Below are 24,924 nucleotides of genomic sequence, written 5' to 3' on the forward strand. Positions count from 1 at the left end.
GCACTAAAAGCCTTCCAACCAATAATAGTTCACAAATACATTCTCGTCAAAACAGACAACATGACAACAATGTATTATCTAAACAAGCAGGGGGGGACGCACTCCACGCAGTTAAGCCTGCTAGCACAAAAAATTTGGCATTGGGCAATTCACAACCAAATTCGCCTAATAGCACAGTTTATACCAGGGATCCAAAATCAACTCGCAGACAATCTCTCTTGAGATCATCAACAGGTCCACGAATGGGAAATTCACCCCCAAATTCTGAACACTTATTTCAAACTCTGGGGAACACCTCAGATAGACTTGTTTGCGACAAGGGAGAACGCAAAATGCCAAAACTTCGCATCCAGATACCCACACAAACAATCCCAAGGCAATGCCCTATGGATGAACTGGTCAGGGATATTTGCTTACGCTTTTCCTCCTCTCCCTCTCCTTCCTTACCTGGTAAACAAACTCAGTCAAAGCAAACTCAAACTCATATTGATAGCACCAACTTGGGCAAGGCAACCCTGGTACACAACGCTGCTAGACCTATCAGTGGTACCCTGCATCAAATTGCCCAACAGGCCAGATCTGTTGACACAGCACAACCAAAAGATCAGACACCCAGATCCAGCATCGCTGAATCTAGCAATCTGGCTCCTGAAATCCTAGAATTCGGGCACTTACAACTTACCCAAGAATGTATGGAAGTCATAAAACAGGCCAGAAGGCCATCCACCAGGCACTGTTATGCAAGTAAATGGAAGAGGTTTGTTTGCTACTGCCATATTAATCAAATACAACCATTACACACAACTCCAGAACATGTAGTGGGTTACTTGCTTCACTTACAAAAATCGAACCTAGCTTTCTCTTCCATTAAAATACACCTTGCAGCAATATCTGCATATCTGCAGACTACCTATTCAACTTCCCTATATAAGATACCAGTCATTAAAGCATTCATGGAGGGCCTTAGGAGAATTATACCACCAAGAACACCACCTGTTCCTTCATGGAACCTAAATGTTGTCCTAACTAGACTTATGGGTCCACCTTTTGAACCCATGCACTCCTGCGACATACAGTTCCTAACCTGGAAGGTGGCATTTCTCATCGCCATTACTTCCCTAAGAAGAGTAAGCGAGATTCAGGCGTTTACAATACAGGAACCTTTTATACAACTACACAAAAATAAAGTCGTCTTAAGGACCAATCCTAAATTTTTGCCAAAGGTTATTTCACCGTTCCATCTAAATCAAACAGTGGAACTTCCAGTGTTCTTTCCACAGCCAGATACCGTAGCTGAAAGGGCGCTACATACATTAGATGTCAAAAGAGCATTGATGTATTACATTGACAGAACAAAAAACATCAGAAAGACTAAACAACTCTTTATTGCATTTCAAAAACCTCATGCAGGAAACCCAATTTCAAAACAAGGTATAGCCAGATGGATAGTTAAATGCATCCAAATCTGCTACCTTAAAGCTAAACGACAGCTGCCCATTACACCAAGGGCACACTCAACCAGAAAGAAAGGTGCTACCATGGCCTTTCTAGGAAACATCCCAATGCAAGAAATATGTAAGGCAGCCACATGGTCTACGCCTCACACATTCACCAAGCACTACTGTGTAGACGTGTTATCCGCACAACAAGCCACAGTAGGTCAAGCTGTATTAAGAACATTATTTCAGACTACTTCCACTCCTACAGGCTGATCCACCGCTTTTGGGGAAATAACTGCTTACTAGTCTATGCAGAACATGCGTATCTACAGCGACAGATGCCATCGAACTGAAAATGTCACTTACCCAGTGTACATCTGTTCGTGGCATCAGTCGCAGTAGATTCGCATGTGCCCACCCGCCTCCCCGGGAGCCTGTAGCAGTTTGGAAGTTACCTTCAATTATTTATATATGTATCATCTCAACCTTAAATAGGTGCATACTTAGTCACTCCATTGCATGGGCACTATTACTACAATTCAACTCCTACCTCACCCTCTGCGGGGAAAAACAATCGAAGATGGAGTCGACGCCCATGCGCAATGGAGACAAAAGGAGGAGTCACTCGGTCCCGTGACTCGAAAGACTTCTTCGAAGAAAAACAACTTGTAACACTCCGGCCCAACACCAGATGGCGAGCTATTGCAGAACATGCGAATCTACTGCGACTGATGCCACGAACAGATGTACACTGGGTAAGTGACATTTTCAATCCAGACCGAGACGGAGGACAGCAAAAAGGTTGTTAGCACAGACTGCCAGGAGCTACCACAGTAAGTGGTAGCCAGATTTTGATGTGCGTTTTAATTGCCACTCTTCCTACCCCAGCCCGTTAGACGTATGTCTTTTTTCACTTTCACAGTTCCATAATCTTTGCTTTAAATCCAACTCTCTCACCCTTACAGACTGATATTCGGTGAGCACTGTCGCTAGTGGAGCTGTTGGAAGGCAAAGACTGACCTCCCTGCAGGAAGGCATATACAAGTTTATTCACGTTGTAGTTAATATTACAGTGTGGTAATACTGCATTTACTTTACACCGTGACTGCATTAGTTGCATAGCAGCCTGCTATTAGGTGCTGTTTCATCTACCATTGCTGTGAGGAGGAACAGGCATTTTTTGTAGTTTAGCTTCTGTCAACTCTGCCAGCAGGTGGAGCTTTTTTGCTTGAGAAAACTCTCCAAATGTACTAGTGGCAATGCCAGCTACTGCACGTCAGAAATGGTGTATTGAAGTTTAATTATGGGATTGAGATATTCTGTTTGTTAGTGGTGCACAGTATTTGAGAAGATAATCCAAACAGCAACGATTACCCCCATTCACCATAAATCAATAGCTCATGTAGAAAACATGCAGACCTTCAGCATGTTCATATTATTTACTTCCACAATTATTCAAAATTACTTTTAACAGGAACAAATGAGTCGATTTGCAAAGCAGAAAATAGACACAGCGAAATAATACCTTTTTTAAAACACGTTCTCTAATCATCATAATTTGAGAGTCCAATTCTTATAAATTCACAGTAACAGAAAAAAGTATTACATTATGTTCACAAAAGAACAACCTTTAAGAACAAGAGAATGGCAACTGCCCTGGTGCCATATAGTTTCCTTTCTTAATTTTTTTTTTTTTTTAAATGAGTAAAATCGTGTCCTTAACAAGGCACCAAAGCACTCTACCAGGGAAGCGAATGTGTTTCGATCTCCATGGAGATTTCACCTACTCTCTGAGATCTTTGTCGGTGCTAATATAATTTGAACACAAAGTACGTTTATGCCACTTCCCGTTTTTTCAGGTACTCCCATGTGTGTCAGGTTTCCCCCATGTGTCCTCGGCTCCTTATGCTGTGAGCATAATTAACAGCCATTAAGTCAGTTACTGGTGTGTTAAAAAGTTAGGTCCTGGTTTAGATTTTGGAGGAAGGGTTACTCCATCACAACGGTGACTGATATCCTGTCCGCCAAAATCTAAGCCTCATAGGAAACAATAGGATTTAGATGTCAGCGGATGGTATAACCATCACCATTGTGATGGAGTGGCCCCTTTGCCGAAATCTAAATCTGGCACTAAGGGCCATATTACAAGTCTGACGGTCCGAAGACACCAGACATGCAGTGGAGGCTGAACCACTGTGGTTGTGGCGGTCTGACTGCCACATTACGACCCTGGCGGTCTAACTGCCAAAAGACTGCTGTTTCCGCCAGGACCTTTGATTCCATTGGGATGGCGGCGGTCATGTTTGTAATCAGCCACGACGGCGCTGAAGTCAGCACCGCTGTGCTGATAACAACCATGTTCTCCTCCAGCCTTTTCATGGCTGTTCAACCGCCATGACAAGGCTGGCGGAGAACGAGGGCTAGGGGCCACAAGGGCACTCCTGAACTGCCTCCGACATAGCAGACAGTGCTGCGCATTTTGGGTGTACTAGGGGTAGTACAATGGCATTGGACTCGGCTCCATGTGGAGCTGAGTCCAATGCCGCTGCATGTTTTTCTCTGGGCTGACTTGCAGAAATCTTGGTTTCTGCCAGTCAGCCCGGTGAAAAACTCGTAATCAGGCCGGTGGAGAGACTGCCAGCACCGCGTTGGTTTCCTCATCATGAGTTTTGCGGTCAGGTTTTTTTCCGACCACCAAACTCGTAATCGGCCCCTAAGAGTCCCATAACCATAAAGTACCCATTTGTTTTTCTAAAAAAGAGAATTTCTTATTAGTACGGTATCTTAAAGTTCGCCTTGGAAGAAAGGGAAAAAGACGGAAGGTCTAAACATAGCTAACTCTATTACATTATGGAAACCTAGTCATGTAACTAAGAATTCTTCACACTTTCACTTGATGATTTTCTATGATGCCATTTAGTTACGTAACTGTGTCCAGTTACTGTTTCAGGGCTCTCCACTCTCGTCTAAAAGTGACCCAATAGCTGCTCACTGCTCCGGGTGCCGCGCTGCATGCTTGTCACAGCTGGCACTCCGCTCATGTTTCCTAGGGAACTCTGCTCGCTCGCATCTGAAAAGCACCTCACGAGCCGCTTACTGCTTCAATTCTGTCGGCGAGCACTCGTCGCAGTTGCGACTCCTCTCTTGTCAGCCAGGGCGATCATACCCAATCCTGACGCTGCTCTAAGCAGCGTCAGGATTGGCGCAGGGCAGGTTGGGAAGCCTGCGCCTGCAGCAGGGACGAGAGAGGAGTGCGGCGCGGTAGCAAAGCAGGTACGTTTTTTTATTTTTTATTATTTTTTTATTCTTTTGTTCCCGCCCCCTCCAGAGCACCCCTACCCCGCCCAGCCATGCGAGCCGCAACTGGTTTAAGCGAGTCTTCCTGAGACTCAGCAAACACTTAAATTGAGAAAACAGTTACAATGTAAATGTACAAGTAAGGCGTAGTTTTGCAGCTTGAAGGGTTGTGTTGAGTCACATGTAAACCACCCCCTTCTCAGAATGAGGTGAATTGGCAAAGAAGAGACATCTGAATAAAACACAGCAAAAAGTAACCCATAGGCACAAGGAAGTTTCCCAGGGAGAGGAAAAAAATCTGACGATGGTGATCACCTTGAATGGTTTCTAGGGAGTATGTAGGGCTTCATTCAAGAAGGAACATAGCACCAAATGGTCGATGATTCAATAACCCCCATGCTAACAAAGAAAAAAAAGACAGACAATTCTGGACCCAACCACTAGATGGCAGAATAATGATTACCATGTAAATCCAAGCTGCAAAACTACTTCTACTTGTAAAGAAACATTTTGTTATTAGTGAATGAAACTCTTAATTGCACTCAGGTTTATCTCCGCACTCTTCTGCATCCCCTCCCCTCATTTGATCTACTCATAACATGACTTTGCCAGCAGTAATGTCAATCCACTGTCTTCTGAAAACCTTTTATTTTGTGTTGATTCAGCAATCAGTGCCAAATTTATTAACAAGTGAACAATTCTTCTCCCTCTACCCACCCACTCCCCTGTGATGGCCGTGTATGAAATTGACTGAGCCAAGAGTAGGGTAAACATGCCAAGCTTAGGAAATCTGTCTATTCTTTGGGGTCAACCACAATTTTTCACCTTTTGCTGGACCCTATATTTGTGCTGTATTTAGAACTCTGTGTACTTAACCCCCCCTAACCACTGTTAAAGTGACTGTGCTCCTCGTTTAAACATGGTTGGATTGGAAGTGTGCCTAGGTTCTGGAAGTTAACTAGTGGACTGCAGCACCTATTGTTCCATCAACTTCAATGGCTGTGAAAATTTGGCTTCGAGACTACCATTGTTGTCTGACTGTAGCAGTGTAAAAACAGCAATACGACCTGTCAAAATATTCCTGTTTGACAGGTAAAAAAACATCCCTTTTAAATATTAAGAAGTCATCCCTATGTAGACAATGTAGCCTACAAGGGCAGGGTACATGGAATTTAAAAGTAGGATGTGTAGAAATTTAATGATAACTTCCTTACAGTGACTGACTAGCACCCAAAAACGGTTTTAACTGTGGCAAACCTAGCTGTCCGGTCTTGAAAGCCAGAATACAGATTCAAATATTAACACTTTATCACAGTACAGTAGTATCCAATTCAGTGGTGACGTCGGATTTTTAATAAATATTAAGCAATATTAACTTTTACAAAGTTGCCTTGTCCTTGCCTGAAGTTCCTGGAGGCTAATTTGCATTGAATATCTAGCTTCTCCCAACTTATAATTAACCTTGAATAGGTGTGAAAAGGCTCCCAGGAGCAAACAATAAGCTGCCCTGAATGGCCAGAGATGACTCCTGTGAATATGCCGACTGAAGGCTGTGGGTATCCTCTTTGATTCTACAGTGTCAAATTCTGGTCAGTTTTGGATCCTGCTTGACGGGCCTGCTAGATTCACATTTAACACGTGGGGCACGCTTGAAAGGGGAGCGAACAGGATGTCAAGACAATTCTTGTGAATCCACTGTCTGGTTGTTAAAGGGCTTTGATTTTGGTGTTATATGTTTAGAGAACACTAGGAAAACCACATTGCACTCAACACACCCACCCAGCCCTCAGAGCCCATGTTTAGTGTGGTCGAAGACTTACGCCATCTTGAAAATACCTGGAGTGGATAGGTTTGGCCACAAGACCTTTTACACTATGGGTTATGGTGTTCCCAAGAGTCATTCCCACCCACTACGTAGTGCCAGACATAAATGTTGGCCCTCCAAACCCCCCACTGTGAGAACACTTCCTGGTCCTGCCAAAAATCAGAAAAAGAATGGACTTGCTGTCTGTGACTGTGTCTGAAAGAAACCCTGAAGGACTGGACCTGCTCTTCTAATAACAAGGACACAGAAGTGGACTGCAAGGGGCATAATGCTGATAACCTGCTACAGGGATACAACAAGTTACAAGAGGCTTTTTTCTGGAAACTGGACCCTGACTAGACCCTGCTGTGGGCTTCTTCCTTGACACCATGTGAGACTTTTAAGTCTCTCCCCTGAGGTACGGGGGGCCTTAGAAGTGTACTTCTGTGGTGAATAGAGACTTGAAGGATCATGTCAAAAAGTTGAATCTTTTACCAGGGCAAACCAGGTTGGTGTATCCAACCCATGCTCTATCGCAGTCAGACTGAAATTGCACCTATAGTCCTGGTCTGTCACTATCATTGGCACTTTCTGCTTCTGCCTCTGCTCTCTGGCTCTCCTTATTGAATTGTTGGTATCATTTGTTTATTAAATTTTACTCTTTTTAATATTTTTATATTTTGACTTACTGTTTTGGTACTTTATAAATACCTTAAGCATTGCTGGAAGTATGTCTGTGCCATAGCTAACAAAGGGTTGAGGTCAAGTTAATATAGTAACATAAAGGGTTAACACTGACAAGGGTTGTGATTATTCCTTGAGGTAGGTAGTTCCCCCCCCCCCCTCCCCCACACACACACAGAAATAATATTTCGATTTCTTACACTAAGCCCTTGTTCGCATTTGTGCAGGTCCTTCAGACTGTGCCAAAGGACTTAGCAAATCAGGAAAGGTTTGAGAACCCCTTAACATTTCCCACATTGGGATCTACACAAAACCTGAATAACGTGGAGTGTAACTTACTGCCTGCCACATTTGTTGCAGGTTCATTAAACAGTGCTAACGTTGTAAGCAATTGAAAATGTTATTGACCCGATCTTTTAATTTCCCCCATCCCCTTGATGGATTAGCGCAAAGCTTGACATACTAATAAAAAAACAAACCTTCAACGCTTCTGCCTAATTCTGTACAGTTTCATCGCACAGTGCTAATTTTCTTAGAAAATTAACACATACCCACCCACTTTGAACATGGGCTTCCCATATCCGTGGATCTGCAGAGACTTACTAGTATCAAAAGAAGTTAAACATGCTTAGTCCTTACAAATCATTTGCAGCTCAGATGGTGCCAAAATCATTAGTATGTGAAAAATATTTTTCGCCCCATCCCCCACTTAACTTGGCCCCCCTGCCACATTTGATCTTCACAAAACCTAATACCCTTGTACTGTGTAGATGTAGCACTTGCTAACTACTTTCTTCACTCAGCACTGCTTGATGAAAGTGGAGAAAAGTTATAAGCAAATGAAAATATCGACATCTAGTCCATTCCCCAATCCAATCCCATTTATGGATTGGCATGCAATTTGCCAAAACTAATCCTTCTGATGGATACTCCTAATCGCAGATTCCTCACCTTTTGAATATCTCCCAGGAGCCAGAGTGCATCTGGTCATTTTCACAACAGTGCCCCATGTGCTGCTGGTGTAATGCAACTTTGTGTTTGCCTTGTTCAGTCCCAGAAGTGATGAAGCAGCAGAGAAGCCCTAGCCTTGCACATGAACATCTCTTCCTTTATTTCTGCACCTTAGGGCCGAAATTAATTCTTAGTCCATGTCCTCACCAAAACCTGCAAGGTTCAAACCTAATGAGAAGTCTGTGATGGACCAGCATGAGGTGTGGATTTGGTGTTTGGACTCGACATGGTTTTTAAGTTGTGCAAATAATATGCCTTCATGTACTCAAAGGCGATCCAGGACCATTAAGCAAATCTATATGTCACCAAACACCTAAAGAAGTCACAGACGTTTTATGCTGTCTGCTCCTGGTAGAGGGCATGGACCTGTTACTGCCACAAGTCTGTGCAGTTGAGGTTATCCAGTAAGTCTAAGTCCAATTTGAAGAAGGAGCATAAAAAGTCTAAGTGGGACTGTCTTTCCAAAGAGAAGTCCAGAGGGGGTCAAGGTACCAAGATCTTGCTACGGATCTCCGGTCAAGGAACCGATTCTGCAGCTGTTCCTTCTGTGCACCGAATTTTCCAGTTAATCGTCGTCACAGTAGTAGAGGGATGCCATGCTGCATATGTCTGTCACTGTTCTTGCCGTTTCTGGTATACCCTTTAATCCCAAAGATCTGCGGGGGCTGCCGTTCAGGTTCCTGCCAGCAGATTTGTCCTCTATGCCATCCGAGCCCCTGTAACTTGTTACGTGTTTCTACACAGTCTCAGGTTTCAACTTTCATTCCAGCTCCAGGATCTGTGCCGGTTCCTTCTTTATGGACCCCAGTCTTGGCATTGCCATGTCTAGAAGCCAGTCCCCTGCAAACTCTGTTGCCTGACCCCTAAAAGCACACCTGATTCCTGTACAATTTGACTCAGAGAAGACACTCTTTTTACCACGCAGACATCCGCTCCGGCTCCACCATTTCTTTGGCTCTGATTTGGATCAGAGTTTGTCACCACCTGATAATAATAGTGGTGATAATAGGGATGATTTTCCACCTCAATATAATGATGATAAATTGTGTATGGACTTACACGAAGCCAGTGGGCTTGATATGCCCCCTGATACAGGCTTGATTTCACCCTTTGGCTCCTCAACATGAGAGAGCTTCATTTGCTGTAGTGATTAGATGAGCAGTTTAGCTCTTTGATCTACAGTTGCTTTCTGTTAAAGACAAGACAGGTGTTCTCCCTGAGGTTTTGCTCCTTGGCCAGCCCCATCTGAGCCCTTACTTCCAATTAGTGAGGTCCCACAAGTGAACTGATGCCACAGACCATCACCTGGTGACCCTGATTTTCTGAAGCATCATCATACTCCTGAGAATTTGGTGGTCCAGGCTTTCACCATCAAAGTGAATCTTAATGCATTCCTAGGACTCCAAACATGGAATCGAATAGAATTGAGGCCTTCAGGAAGCAAATGTTCTCTTTGGCTGTTTGGCTTTAAGGTCATTAAGTGCAGTCTATTAGGCCGTTATATGCACACCATCTGCGACACAGGCTGTGAAATCTTGCCGATTAGCCCAGAAGAGTTCAGGGCCTCCTGGGATCAAACCATTCAAGACCACCAGCACAAGCAGTCAGTGCTCCCTTGGATGTAGGTACAGATTAGTGAACACAACTCATAACTCAACGTGCAAGAAGCAAACACATAACATTTATTATATACAAGTATTTTCATTCTAGTTCTACACATGCAAAGGTAAGCAACATTCAAAAAGCAATATTACAGTCTCCCTTGAGGTTGGCACACTAGTAGTTGTCAGGCCACTCCCAGACTACCTAGCTCCCATGTAACAGGTGTTCTTGTATTTCCCCATTCATGTGTGGCAACATCCAGGGAACGTAAATTGCTAGGCCTTGTTCACAGGGTATCCCCCTCTCTGACTTGGTGTAGTCACTTAAAGTCAAGTAGAAGTGTAAAAACCATAGGCGGTATATCCCCAAGAGCCAGTATGCCCAGTTCACAGCGTACCCACTCAGACAGTACAGAACCTGGTAGCAGTGTAGTGTGCCCTGGATCAGCAAAGTCGGGTTGCATGCGTTTGCACACGCAGCTCCTGGCAGGTACCAGCTCTCTTCTGAGCCGTGCTTATCAGCGTCCAGACGATTAGAGTTTCTGCGGCTCCAGCCTCACATGGTAAGTCCTTCTGCTTCCTTTCTCAGGGATCGAAGCAGTCTCCTTGCTTCGGTGGGACTCCACCAGTGTCTCCCTGTCCTCAGGCCTCCTTGGATACAAAGCCTCCCTCGTCTTGGTTGTAGCAGCAGTTTCGGGTCACGGCAATGACCCGACCTCTGGCCCCAGTGCTCTGAGAGGCCCCTCCTTGCATACGTGGTCCCTGCAATGTACCTCTCTGTCAGGACACATTGGCCTCAGGTTGCATCCTCCGTGGTTCCTACTGGCATATGGGGTCGGAGCAGCTTCCCACACATGGGCGACAGCCCTATAAGTGCAGCACAGTTCCTTGGAGCACAGTGGGAGTTACTAAACTCCCAACGCTGCACACAGATGACAGCTAGATCGATGCTGCACTTTCCCTTGATGCACGACGGCCCCTCCTGGCATACAGAGTCGCCGAACTCTTGCTACAAACAGGCGATAACCCAATCAATGCGGTGCTGCTCCTCACATCTCACTCATGAGCCCCACACATCTGGACTCTACTCTCGACCCGCCAACATGCTCCTCTCCCTCATGGGCACACCGGTCTTGGCGAGCAGGAAGGTAATGGTGCTGCAGACTCCAGGGCAGGTGGTCTTGGTTTCCCTGGGTGGTGTCACCCAGCAGAGAGACTAGGAGGCTGTGCCCCTGGTCACAGACAGAAGTCTTGCAGAGCTGCCACTCCTCATACATGCCAACTGGCTGCTCTGCCAATCAATCAATCAAATAATTTCTTAGGTGCACTACTCACCCGGTAGGGTCTCAAGGCGCTGGGGGGGGGTCCGGTTACTGCTCGAAAAGCCATGTTTTTAGGTGCTTTCTGAAGGTTAGGAGGGCCTGGGTCTTGTGTAGGTTGGTGAGGAGGGAGTTTCAGGTCTTGGCGGCAAGGTGGGAGAAGGATCTACCACCAGCGTGGAGCGTTTGATGCAGGGTACTGTAGCGAGGGTGAGGTCTGCAGAGCTGTCGAGTTGGTATGTGGAAGTTGACTAGTTTGTTGAGGTAAGCCGATCCAATGTCGTGTAGGGCTTTGTGAGCATGAACAAGGATTTTGAAAATGATCCTTTTGTTGATGGGCAGCCAGTGTAGGTATCTGAGGTGTGTGGATATGTGTTTGTGGAGAGGGAGGTTGAGGATGAGACGTGCAGCTGCGTTCTGGGTTCGCTGGAGTTTTCTTTGAAGCTTGGCTGTGGTCCCTGCATAGAGGGCGTTGCCGTAGTCCAGTCTGCTGCTTATGAGGGTGTGTGTAACTGTTCTTGTTTGCAAAGAGATCCATTTGAAAGTCTTGCGTAGCATGCAAAGGGTGTTGAAGCAGGAGGATGATATGGCGTTGATTTGCTGGGTCATGGAAAGGGACGAGTCCAGTATGATGCCAAGGTTGCGTGCGTGGGTGGTCGGTTTTGGGGTGGTCCGAGAGTGGTGGGCCACCAAGAGTCGTTCCATGCTGCCTTGTTGGGGCCGAAGATGATGATCTCTGTTTTGTCGGAGTTCAGTTTGAGGTGGCTAGCTGAGATCCAGCTGGCGATGTCGAGGAGTCCGGCGTGCAGGTTAATCTTGGCAGTGGCTGGATTTCTAGTGAGGGAGATGATGAGATGGGTGTTGACAACGTCTGAAATGATGGTGATGCCGTGTGGGCGGAGGATGTTGGCGAGAGAAGCCATGTAGATGTTGAAGAGGGTGGGGCTGAGGGAGGATCCTTAGGGGACCCCACAGATGATCTTGTTGGCTGTAGACCGGAAAGGAGGGAGGCAAACTATTTGGGTTCTTTCGGAGAGGAAGGAGGTGAGCCAGTCCAGGGCTTTGTGGCGAATTCCAGCGTCGAAAAGGTGTGCGCAGAGGGTTTGGTGGCATACAGTGTCAAAACCTGCAGAGAGGTCTAGGAGGATGAGGGCGACGGTCTCAGCCTTGCCCAATATGGTCCTGATGCCGTCTGTGCAGGCGTTGAGGGCTGTCTCAGTGCTGTGGTTTTTGCGGAATCCAGACTTGGAGACGTCAAGTATGTTGTTGTCTTCTAGGAAGCGAGACAGTTGCACGTTTACTATCTTCTCCAAGACCTTTGCGGGGAAGGGGAGAAGAGAGATGGGTCGGTAGTTTGTGAGGTCTTCCAAATATCTGGGAAGGTTGCGGTGTTGAAGGAACTGTTGATGACGGCCCGGGGCTGGGGAGCAATAATTTGGCTGGCCTTGTTGAAGATGTGGTGGGGGCAAGGGTCTGTTGGGGAGCCTGAGTGGATGGAGCTCATGGTTTTGCTGATTTCTACGTCGTTGGTGGGGTCCAGGTGTTCAGTAGGTTGGTGCGCCAGGGTGTTGTGGTGTTGGTTGTGTCGGTGGTGGTGATGGTGGGTGCTGATGTGAAGCTGTCGTGTATGTCTGCGATTTGGTCTTGGGTGTGTGGGGGGTCGGTGGCGCAGGATTTGGGTTTGGTGAGTTCTTTGATGATGGCAAAAAGTTGTGTGTGTTGTTGTCTATGCGTTCTTTGTAGAAGGACCGTTTGGTGGTCCGGATGTGTTGGTGGTGTTTGCGCATGGCTGTTTTGAGGGCGGAGAAGTTGCTCATTGAGGGTTCTTGGCGCCAGGCTTTCTCAATTTTTCGGCATTCTCGCTTGGAAGACTGAAGTTCTGTGGTGAACCAGGGGGCGGTCTTGATGGTGCGGGTGTTGTTTGTTTTCAAAGGGGCGAGGGAGTCCGCGCAAGTTTCTAGCCATTGTGTGAGGTTGAGGGTGGCGGTGTTGGGGTCGTTGGTGATGGAGGTGGAGCTTGTGCAAGGTTGGAGATCAGGTGTTCTTTGGAGATCTTGTTCCACTAACGGTAGGGTGTAGTGTGTTGTGGGTTTCATGAAGGAAAAGTGGACGCAGTGGTGGTCAGTCCAGTGGAGTTTGGTGGTGTGAGTGAAGGTGATGTGGCTGCTGGAGGTGAAGATGGCGTCTAGCATGTGTCCCACTGAGTGAGTGGGTGAAGTGACCAGTTGCTTGAGGCCAAGGTTCGCAAGGTTGTCCAGAAGGGCTGTGGAGTTGCAGTCGTGGGTGCTTTCCAGGTGAAAGTTAAGGTCACCAAGGAGTATGTAGTCTGTGTAGGTGAGGGCGTGGGAGCTGATAATATTGGCGATGGTGTCACAGAATGGGGGATGGGGTCCTGGTGGCCTGTAGATGAGGGTTCCTCTAAGGGTGGTGTTGTTGTTGATGTATACTTGAAAGTGTAGGTTTTCTGTGTTGTCTAGGGTGTTGTCGGTGTTGGTGGAAATTTTTATGGAGTTTTTGTGTATTATGGCGATACCTCCTCCTGGTTTGTTGGTGCGGTCTCTGCGGGTGCCATTCTGGGATGGCTATGGCGATGTTGGACTCTGATGAGGAGTTCATCCATGTTTCAGTGAGGAAGGGGATGTCAGGAGAGTTTGTGGTTAGCATGTCCCAAAGCTTGATGGCGTGCTTGTGGACGGAGCGGGTGTTGAGGAGGATGCAGGTGAGGTGATTGTGGGGTTTGGTGGTGTTGCAGTGCTTGTTGGTGTTGCTGGTGTTTGTGTGAGTGCAGGAGAAGTGGCATGTGAAAGGTCCGTGTGTGTGTTTGGGGTTGGCCTGAGCGCAGGCGGGGTGCTGGCCTGGGTTGAGAACGAGGAGTTCTGTGGAGGAGTAGCGGCGCTTGGGGAGGCCAGAGGCGCGTGGACCAGGGGGGCGGGCGCTGGGTGCAGTCCAGGTGCAGTCAGGCACAGATGGGCTTGCCTCTGGCGCGACCACCATTAAGAAGGGGAGGTGGGAGGGAGGAGCAGGTGGGAGGTGGGAGGCGGGAGGGAGTGTCCAATGGGAGGCGCAAGGGGGCGGGGACGCAGGGGATGCAGCTGCTGGGACACAGAGACCGGTGAGAGCCGGAAAAAAATAGCGGGCACAATTAGAGAGCGCAAATGCAAAGCGTAGCAGTAAATGGGCACAGATTAAAGGTTAAAACAGTTTGGAAAAACGAATACAATAAACGAAATACAAGCAATGGAAACGAAATGAAATACACGGTGTACTAGACACGCCTACCACTAGACACCTTGTATGAGGCGCAGAAGGGTGCCTGCGGGTGGTGGAGGGCCTCGAACTTCTCTAGCAGCAAACAGCAGGGTCGGGGGGCACGGAGGCAGGCTGGTGGAGCCAAAGTGTACTCCTGGCCCAAAGCAGGTCGGGAGGGGTCACACTAGGCACCGTCAGCGGTGCCATTAAGATGGGGAGGTGGTAGGGAGGAGCAGCTGGGAGGAGGGAGGGAGTGTCTTATGGGGGCGTGAGGTGGGCAGGGACGCAGCGGCTGGGACACAGACCGGCGAGAGCCGGAAAAAAAATAGCGGGCACAATTAGAGAGTGCAAATGCAAAGCGGAGCAGTAAATCGGCACAGATTAAAGGTTAAAACAGTTAAGAAAAATTAATACAATAAACGAAATACGAGCAATCAAAACTAAACGGAATGAAATACACGGTGTACTAGACACGCCTACCACTAGGCACCAGGGATTAGGCGCAGGCGGTTGCCTGCGGGTGGTGGAGGGCCTCAAACTTCTCTAGCAGCAAACAGAGGGGTCGGGGGCACGGAGGCAGGCTGGTGGAGCCGAAGTGTACTCCCGGCCCAAAGCAGGTCAGGGGGTCACAGTTGGGGGGGGGGGGGGTATCAAACTCTCCTACTTAATAGTTCTTTTCCAGACACTAAATGAGATTTAGGGTCTGGACCTTTGAAATTTTTAGTTGGGGTTCTGCTTCTTTGAAATGGACATTTGTCCCCTTCGTCCTTCTTCCTGAAAGATGTCTGTCACAACAGTCATTATTCCGAAGCTTATTAAGCCACAACAAGATTAATGGGAGTGACAAGAGTTCACTCCTGGATGTCAGCTCTAGTGATATGTGCATCCAAGATTAATTTTGGGCCCTCAGCCCTGCCCTTTATGATTCTCAGCCCCACCTTTTATGATTCTCAGCCCCATTTCCCTCTTCCCGGGATGTGTCCAGGCCCCTTTCTTGTGATCTGTCACTAAATCAAACAAACGTATGAAATGCACATGGAGAGATTGACTCTCCCATCGTCCAGTGCTTATCTCACCCAGCTTACAGGAATACAGCAATATACATTTCTGTGTGGGGAGATTCCTCTACTCATATTTTCACCAGGCAGGCCTGTACTTCCCAAAATGAAACCCTATGGCCCTCCATGTAATATACTAGTGCAGACACTTCTGTACTCAGTGACATTCACAGCACACTTCACTGTCTATTACTGTTGTGCCCATGTACCATGCTACCACCAGCATTCCCACATGCAGCACACACACACACAGTCTGTGCACACTGTTCAGTACTACAGTGTAGGAAGTTGGCTCTGTATATACTATTTCAAAGTAAGATAGTGTGCACTGAGTCCAAGGGTTCCCCTTAGGGGTAAGTTAGTGGCAAAAGTAGATACTTCTAAAGCTCTATTTTGTGGTAGTGTGATCGAGCAGTAGGCTTATCAGAGGGTAGTGTTAAGCATTTGTTGTACACACACAGGCAATAAATGAGGAACACACACACACACAAAGACTTACTCCAGGCCAATAGGTTTTTATATTGAAAAATATATTTTCTTAGTTTATTTTAAGAACCACAGGTTCAAGATTTACAAGTAATACTTTAAATGTAAGGAAGATACTTTAGGAACTTTGAATAAAAGCAATATCATATACAGTCTTTGTAAAAATGGCAATAAGCTATTTTCAAAGTGGACACAGCGCAAAAATCAACAGTTCCTGGTGGAGGTAAGTAAAGGTTAGGTTTGCAAGTAAGTAAAACACTTACAAGTCTCAAAGTTGGGGCCAGGGTAGCCCACCATTGCGGATTCAAGGCAACCCCAAAGTTACCAAACCAGCAGCTCAGGGCCGGTCAGGTGCAGAGGTCAAAGAGGTGCCCAAAACACATAGGCTTCAATGGCGAACAGGAGTGCCCCGGTTCCAGTCTGCTAGCAGGTAAGTACCAGCGTCCTCAGGGGGCAGACCAGGGGTCTTTTGTAGGGCACCGGGGGGAACACAAGCAGGCACAGAAAGTACACCCTCAGCGGCACAGGGGCGGCCAGGTGCAGTGTGCAAACAGGCGTGGGGTTTTAGATAGAAAGTAATGGAGGGACCCAGGGGTCACTTCAACGATGCAGGCAGGCACAGAGGGGGCTCCTCGGGGTAGCCACCACCTGGGCTAGGCAGAGGGTCGCCTCGGGGTCGCTCCTGCACTGGAGTTCGGTTCCTTCAGGTCCTGGGGGCTGCAGGTGCAGTGTTGGTTCCAGGCATTGGGTCCCTTGTTACAGGCAGTCGCGGTCAGGGGGAGCCTCTGGATTCTCTCTGCAGGCATCGCTGTGGGGGCTCAGGGGCGTTGTCTCTGGTTACTCACAGGCTCGCAGTCGCCGGAGAGTCCTCCCTGAGGTGTTTGTTTTCTGCAGGTCGAGCCGGGGGCGTCAGGTGCAGAGTGGAAAGTCTCACGCTTCCGGCAGGAAACGTGAAGTCTTTAAAGTTGCTTCTTTGTTGCAATGAAGTTGCAGGATTTTGAACAGAGTCGCTGTTTAAGGGAGTTTCTTGGTCCTTGGGTGCAGGGCAGTCCTCTGAGGCTTCAGAGGTCGCTGGTCCCTGTTGAATGTGTCGCTGTTGCAGTTTTCTTCGAAGCTGGGAGACTGGCCGGTAGGGCTGGGGCCAAAGCAGTTGTCGTTTCCGTCTTCTCTGCAGGGCTTCAGGTCAGCAGTCCTTCTTGTTTAGGTTGCAGGAATCTGATTTCCTGGGTTCTGGGAGCCCCTAAGTACTGAATTTAGGGGTGTGTTTAGGTCTGGGATGGCAGTAGCCAATGGCTACTGTCCTTGAGGGTGGTTACACCCTCTTTGTGCCTCCTCGCTGTGGGGAGGGGGGCACATCCCTAATCTATTGGGGGAATCCTCCAAAACCAGGATGGAGGATTTCTAAAGGCATGGGGTCACCTCAGCTCAGGGCACCTTAAGGGCTGTCCTGACTGGTGGGTGACTCCTCCTTGTTTTTCTCATTAGCTCCCCTGGACTTGCCGCCAAACGTGGGGGCTGTGTCCAGGGGGCGGGCATCTCCACTAGCTGAAGTGCCCTGGGGCATTGTAACACGAAGCCTGAGCCTTTGAGGCTCACTGCTAGGTGTTTCACTTCCTGCAAGGGGGAGGTGTGAAGCACCTCCACCCAGAGCAGGCTTTGTTTCTGGCCTCAGAGGGTACAAAGGCCCTCACCACATGGGGTCAGAAACTCGTCTCTCAGCAGCAGGCTGGCACAGACCAGTCAGTCCTGCACTGAACAATTGGGTAAAATACAGGGGGCATCTCTAAGATGCTCTCTGTGTGCATTTTTTAATAAATCCAACACTGGCATCAGTGTGGGTTTATTATTCTGAGATGTTTGATACCAAATTTCCCAAAATTCAGTGTAGCCATTATGGAGCTGTGGAGTTAGTTTTTTGACAAACTCCCAGACCATATACTTAATATGGCCACACTGTACTTACAATGTCTAAGAATAGACTTAGACACTGTAGGGGCATATTGCTCATGCAGTTATGCCCTCACCTGTGGTATAGTGCACCCTGCCTCAGGGCTGTAAGGCCTGCTAGAGGGGTGACTTACCTATGCCACAGGCAGTATTTTGTGTGCATGGCATGAGGGGGATGCCATGTCGACTTTGCCTTTTTCTTCCCACCAACACACACAATCTGCAATGGCAGTGTGCATGTGTTAGGTGAGGGCTCCCTTAGGGTGGCACAACATATGCTGCAGCCCTTAGGGACCTTCCCTGGTCACAGGGCCCTTGGTACCACTGGTACCTTTTACAAGGGACTTATCTGTGTGCCAGGGGTGCGCCAATTGTGGGAACAGTGGTACATTTTAAGTGAAAGAACACTGGTGCTGGGGTCTGGTTACCAGGGTCCCAGCACACTTCACAGTCAAGTCAGCATCAGTATCAGGCAAAAAGTGGGGGGTAACTGCAACAGGGAGCCATTTCCTTACACATTCTCTCTGGACTGCACCAGACTGTCACTTTAAACACACACTGCCACACACATAGATTTGCCATATACACACTGTTCCACACTGCACCCCCTGTGTAGTGTATGTCCTGCGCGCTCATGGGCATCTAGCACGTTTTCATCACACACACACACTTCCACATCAACCTGATGCAAGACAATGGTGGGTTAAATACACAGCAACGGAACCTTTAAAAAGGTGAGTGAGCCTGTAGGCCTCACTCCAGTCACGCCGGGTAAAAAGGACATGTTCACTACTACTGATCACTACATGGTATTCTGCAACCACAGTGCTTGTGCTGTTTAACTCCTGGTGAAGGCCATTCCACCTCTGAGTGTAGTGCTTTGGGTGCTCCTCATACGCCCACTTCAATAAGACCGCAATCCATGAGACAGAACTATGTCATGGTGCACAAGCATGATCCGTGTACGGCTATGACAAAAAGATCTACATTAGGGATCCACATAACAATATAGTTGGGCACTCAGGGCAGGGATATAGGTCTTCAACATGCAGAGAACTTTCCATCCCAACAACACAATACAGTTCAGGCCCTTATATCCACCAAACCCAGTTTAGGATACTTAGGCCACGATCCTCATGTTTCAACCACAGTCCTGGATCTCAGTGAGAGCAGCTCTGGGACTTCTTAGAGTGTTGGCCTCATTCATCCTGCTTGCAAAGGCATCAGGTGTGGGATTTATGAGCTCTTCAGTGGGATCTGAAGTGTCAGTGGTCCACGGAGGTGACTGCACAAGATCTGATGTGGTAGATGCTTGACTCCTGCCTGACCAAAGTCAAACCCATCACCCTTACCCACCTAGAAATGAAGGTGGTGACTGATGCTTCACTGCTGGGTTGGGTTGGCCATCTGGAAGAGGTGGGGATCAGAGAGCTTGAACCTGGCTCCACATAAATCTGTTAGAGCATTAATGCTGTCCATCAGTAGAAGGCTGGTGCAGGTTTTTATGAACAGCACCCCACTGCCTTGTGTTACTGCAACAAGCAGGCTAGAGTGGGTTCCTGTACCGAAAGGTGCCACACCTCTGGAGATGGCTGAGCATCAGCGCATCTACCTGATCATGAATCACCTGGCAAGACCGGGTGGACAAGCTCAGCTGGCGGGGCTTAGCAGATTACCAATGGAAATTGCATCCTCATTTGGTCCAGGGCATCTTCCTACATTGGGAAGTACCCTGGATGGATTTTTTTCAGCCACCATTGAATGTAGAGTGTTAAAACTTCTGCACATTGGAATCCCCAAGTACACTTTCTCTAGGAGCTAGAGTGGAGCACCTTTATGCCTCTGCCTCTCCTGCCATGAGTTCTGAAGAAAATCAGGAACAACTATGCCCAAGTCATCCTAGTGGCTCCAGACTGGGCCACAGTAATGTGGTATCCAGACCTCCTGGGCATAAACATTTGTCCTCAAATCAGATTACCAGTTACAGAGGATCTTAAGTAGCTGGTACATTGCAGGGATCTGCATCTGCAAAATCTACCTCCCCATGCACGGAGATTGAGCAGTAGTAGTTGACTGCGTTTGGTCTATCCCTTGAGGTTGTGGATGTTATCCTCACAGCCAGGTGCCTTTATGAAGTCCGTTTACGCCGGGTGCTGAGATAAGTTTTTTGCTTGTTGTGGAGTCAGCATCACAGACTGTGGTAAAGTATGATACTGCCCGCTTAGTGGCTCCTTTTTAAAATGCACATTTTAACTTAGCATTTCTTTCCTAATGGTGACCCTTTATATGGCTTTTCACTTATGCAATAATGTACTTAGAATTCACTGTACGTGCAGCTGGTTTATGGAAAACACTGATGCCATCCAGTTTGTACACTCCGTCCAAGGCTAAGCACACAGAATGCAATGCCCTAAATAATAGTGATTGTCGGTGGAGACAGCTCCACACTTGCAGACATATCATAGCATCGAGCCTGCACCTCTGACACAGTGTGACACAAAAGGTGCTTGTGTTATAAAAACTGCTTCTGTGCTACATTCAGCAGAGGAGCACTTCCGCTAGGATTATCCTGGAGTTTGGCACACTGTGCCCACGATGCAGCCAGTCTGACTCTGATTTTGACATCTACCCTGCACAGGACAATAGCCTGCACCACACCAGACCGGCTCCCCTGCTTCTCTGTCAATCTTAACCAGGTATGGGAGTCAGGCTATTATCCCAGTTGAATTTCCAGAGGCTACTCCCACTATGTTCTTGATAATGTAGGTAGTAAGATAAGTGTACCAACATAATAGTGCGACCATATTTGAACTGTTTATCTTTTTCACCATTTTCGTAATGCTGATTACCGTGATTTATCTAGTTTAACTAATAACTGTAGCTCATGTTTCTTTCCAAGAATAAGATTGTTGCAGTAAATGTTATAAAAGACATTTTCGTATCCTTCTTGTGTCTCATCTTGGGAATGCGGAATGACAACGAAAGGGTAGATCTGTTTCCACAACCTCCTTGGGGGGTCAGACTGGTCATGTTCCAGGTTGCTGATACTGTCTGGTGCCCTGTTAAGGTTAGGGATTCAGACAGGGCACTGTGAGCTAGCTAGGAATCGTGTCAGCATGTGCTAATGGTATATGTGTACTGAGTTCCTATATTCTGAAGTCCATGCTGACCAAGTGCAAAGTCCTAGTTGATTCGTAGGAACTCTGTAACAAGACCACTTACAAACCAAACTGTTGAATGTTTTATTGTTTGCTTCGTCATTGTTCCAAAAGGGCCTTGAAGTGGGCACCCTTAAAAGTTATGTGTGAGCACTTTGTCTTTTTGCATTTGTCAACCCACAGTCCACGTTTAAATCACCTGTTGTAATGCACCATTGTTCGTTCCCAAATAGTTTGGGATGCCACAGTGGGGGACCATAACTTGGTCTTGATGTTTCTCATGTCTACTCCAAATATGTACAGCTGCTGGTTTCATCTTCTATCTGTCTTAAGCATTACAATAATTTGGGCTTGTTAAGTGAGTAAACGCCAGGCCCTATCTGTACAACCTTTTTACACTAGCCAGACTAACTGGTGCTGAGGACTCATGTGGGCTTTTTAATTGACAATTGTGACTCATTTCCACGTTGGGCAGTCCATCACTCTCACAGCATTCTTTGCTCCTCCTTACCCTTCGAGGAGAAGGGGCTCTGTTGGTTGGATCCCAAAAGCGCCTTAAGCTTTTACATTGATTGCACCAAGGACTATCTGTTGGACGATCAGCTTTTTGTGAAAATTTCTGGGGCAAAGAAAAGATGCCTGTACAGAAATTGACTGTTGCAGTAGATAGTCCTCTGCATTAATATCTGCTATGTACTGACCAAAAAACTGCCTTCAGACATTGAGAGCTCATTTCACCAGGACAAGGGCTACTACCACTGAGTAAGCACACAAACTGCTTGTCCTTGACATCTACACACTGCAACATTGGTGTCAGTGCGCACGTTCAAGAAGCATTGCTGCCTTACAGCCAGGTCTGACAGGAATGACATTCACCTGCTTGGTCCTGCAAGATTTTCTTGTCTGAGTCCACTACACAGACCCTCCACCTTGGGAGGTTGTTGCTTTGGTATGTTCTAAAGGGGAGGAATCTGCAGTTAAATATATTCATCAAAAGAACAAGTTACTTACCTTCATATCACACTTTCAGATATTTTTTTGTTGCTATCCTGCCTCCCCATTCTGTAGAGTGGACTCTTTTTACCTGCTGAAAGTGTCCAAACATATAGATCTGCACACTAGTACCGACAATTGTTACTATTTCACGTCTGTCACTTCTGTGGTGGAACAAGGCCTACACAGAACCGCATAGCACCACCTAGGGAAATGCAGTGGTATAAAAAAATGCAACAAGCGTAGATTAACTTGATCTTGGTTGTGCCAACATTGACTTGACAGGTATGGTACTTCCAGGTGCTCCTAATGACTATACAGCCTTATTGCAAAGAGTGGTTGCCCAAACTTGTTGACAATGCAAGATAGTTAATTTTGCCGTCCCAATCTTCAGTCTTTCAGTGTAGCATTTAGGCTCCTAAAGTCCAAAAATTTGCATACCTTAAATTATCATCTGACTCGTCTTATTCTTGAGGAAGCACACTACCCCACAACATAAGCCGTGCAACAAAGTGGAATTTTTTTTTTGCTACTGTGAACTATAACATCACACACCGTACAGTACTTTTTATTCACTTGATGGAAGCAGGGCTAGCCCTGACTTCTATTTAAATACACACTTCTCTTTGGAAAATCGCTGTAAATAATACCTTTGTGGAAGGGTTAGGAAGAATTATTCCACCTAGAGCACCTCTTGTGCTGATGAGGACTCTCACCATTCCCCAACAAAATTGATTGGTCTACTTTTTGAGCCTCTGCACTCCTCCTTTCAGGCATTAACATGGAATTTTGCATTGACCCGGCAACAGTCATTTTCTTATAGAGAGTTAACATGCTTCACACCTGCTATCAGTGGAAGAAAGTTTCATTCAGGTCCATAAAGACAAAGTAGCTTTAGGCATACCTCCAAAATTTCTTTCAAAGGTTGCATCCCCTTTTCACATCAATGAAACCCTTTAACTTGCGGCTTTCTTTACAAATCCTTCAAGCAGGTCAGAAAAGCCGCTATAATCACTAGATTACCTCTAATTTACTTCATAGTCTGGACTAGGCCCTTACACCCAGCAGTACATTTATTTTTCTCTTTGACACCCACAACAAGGGAAACCGATTTCTAAAGGGGTCATAGCCAGATAAATTGCTGATGCATTCAGTTTTGTTAAGCACATGCAAAAGGTCTCCTTTCTACCATCTCCTACAAGCTTTCAACAAAGATGGAGCCACCATCCCAAGCCCAAAGCTAAATAGCTGGATAGTGCACAGCATGTGATCTACAACACGAAAAGCTGCAAACAGTTGGTTACAGGTAAGTAACATTTCCCTTACTTGAGTTCAGTGGTGGTTTACTTAAATGTATCCCTCTGACTTTCATCAGTTGATGTTTTCTTCCAAGTGAAATTTGTAAAGGAGAAAATCTAGTTTGTTGTCTTGCAGAAAGATTGGTTGTTTCTTTGGTGAATCGTATCCATTTTGTGCTAAAATTATGTGTATGTTACCCAGAATTATAGGGCAATATCTTCATAAAATGACACCAACAAACATAAGTGTTTCCTAACATATACAGATGAAATAGTCTGCATATCACCCCAGATATACTTTGTTTTCTTTCTAACAGAATCATGATGAAACATGGAGGAATTACTTCTCGGACATTGCTTACTTCCCTAATGCTGTTTACACTCACTGCTACGACTCATCTGGAATGCAGTTGTTTGTAGCAGGAGGTCCTCTTCCTTCCGGCCTGCACGGAAACTACGCTGGTCTGTGGAGCTAACGCTCGTTCACTTCAGAATGCAAATATTAAATATTATTTCTGCCTTCATTTTTATCATCGTGAAGTATCTTTTTTTTTAAAAAAGATGTGACAACTTTTTAAACAATTTTGCTTTCTCATCTAATCTTATTTGAAGAACACCCCTACCTTTTTCTGAAAATGCATTCCGGTGTACTCTCCCAAGTTTTGTCTCTGAATTGCATCATCCACTGGTCCATTTGTTCCTTATATGGTACTTACTGTTGCATGAACTTGATTTTTTTTAGATACATTAAAACCACGTGGAAAAAATGTCAATTGAAAGGATCTTGTGTGCAGTTTTTAAACTGTTGTCAAGCCGGCAACTAATCTAATTTCAAAATCATATGCCAGGGATTGAAAGACACTTGTATTTTAAGAAAAAAGTATATGTTCCCAGTGACATTTTTTAATTTGTCAGAGGTCTTAGTTCTGTTTCCTTGCTTTTCCCCCATCCTCTCCTCCTTGCCGTTTCTTGCAAAACAGGCATACATAACCAGACCCTGCTATAAAGTAGGGGTTCTTAATTATTGAGCGGCCGCGTCCAGATTTTCTGTGAAAGTCTTGGGGCTAATATGTGTAAAAGGAACTTTTGTCTAAAAAACAAATTGCACATTTGCGTGACCCGAAATAGTGACTGATTGTCATAAAACTAGTCCAAAAATGTGTTATTTCTTTATCTGCAAAGTCCTTATTTGGGGACTACTTTTATCTTATTTTTTAAAAGTGCAAGTCTGTCAACACTGTATATTGAAGAGAAAAAATAAATAAAATGAAATAGAAACTCTTTCTTGTTTGGGACTGAATTTACTACGTACACGGTTTTACATTTTTTCCTTATTCATTAAAGGCAGGATCATTTATTGCTAATGTTTTTTTTACACTGAATGCTACTCCACACCATAGACTGTCACTTGTATTGCCTAAAATCCAAAACTAAATCTAAACTCTTTTCTTGGAGGATAGTGTAATTTAGGTCCACCCTCGCTTATATAATCCCTTCTAATGTCTAGCCAAGCAATGTCTTATATGTTCAAAGTCTGAAAGTCTGTTGAGAGGATCCTTAAGACTGACAAGACGATAGTC

General features: G+C 46.2%; 1 protein-coding gene across 1 annotated transcript in view; it reads left to right on the forward strand.

The window, feature by feature from the left end:
• The window catches only part of DCAF12 (DDB1 and CUL4 associated factor 12), a 150,652-nt gene extending 126,027 nt beyond the window's left edge, over nucleotides 1-24,625 (forward strand). The window contains exon 9 of the mRNA XM_069216673.1: nucleotides 23,662-24,625. Within this exon, the coding sequence (XP_069072774.1) occupies nucleotides 23,662-23,820 (159 nt within the window). The 3' untranslated portion in view covers nucleotides 23,821-24,625. The remainder of the gene's footprint in view (nucleotides 1-23,661) is intronic.
• The last annotated feature ends 299 nt before the right edge of the window (nucleotides 24,626-24,924 follow it).

Source organism: Pleurodeles waltl, chromosome 1_1, assembly GCF_031143425.1.
Source record: "Pleurodeles waltl isolate 20211129_DDA chromosome 1_1, aPleWal1.hap1.20221129, whole genome shotgun sequence".
NCBI lineage: Eukaryota > Metazoa > Chordata > Amphibia > Caudata > Salamandridae > Pleurodeles > Pleurodeles waltl.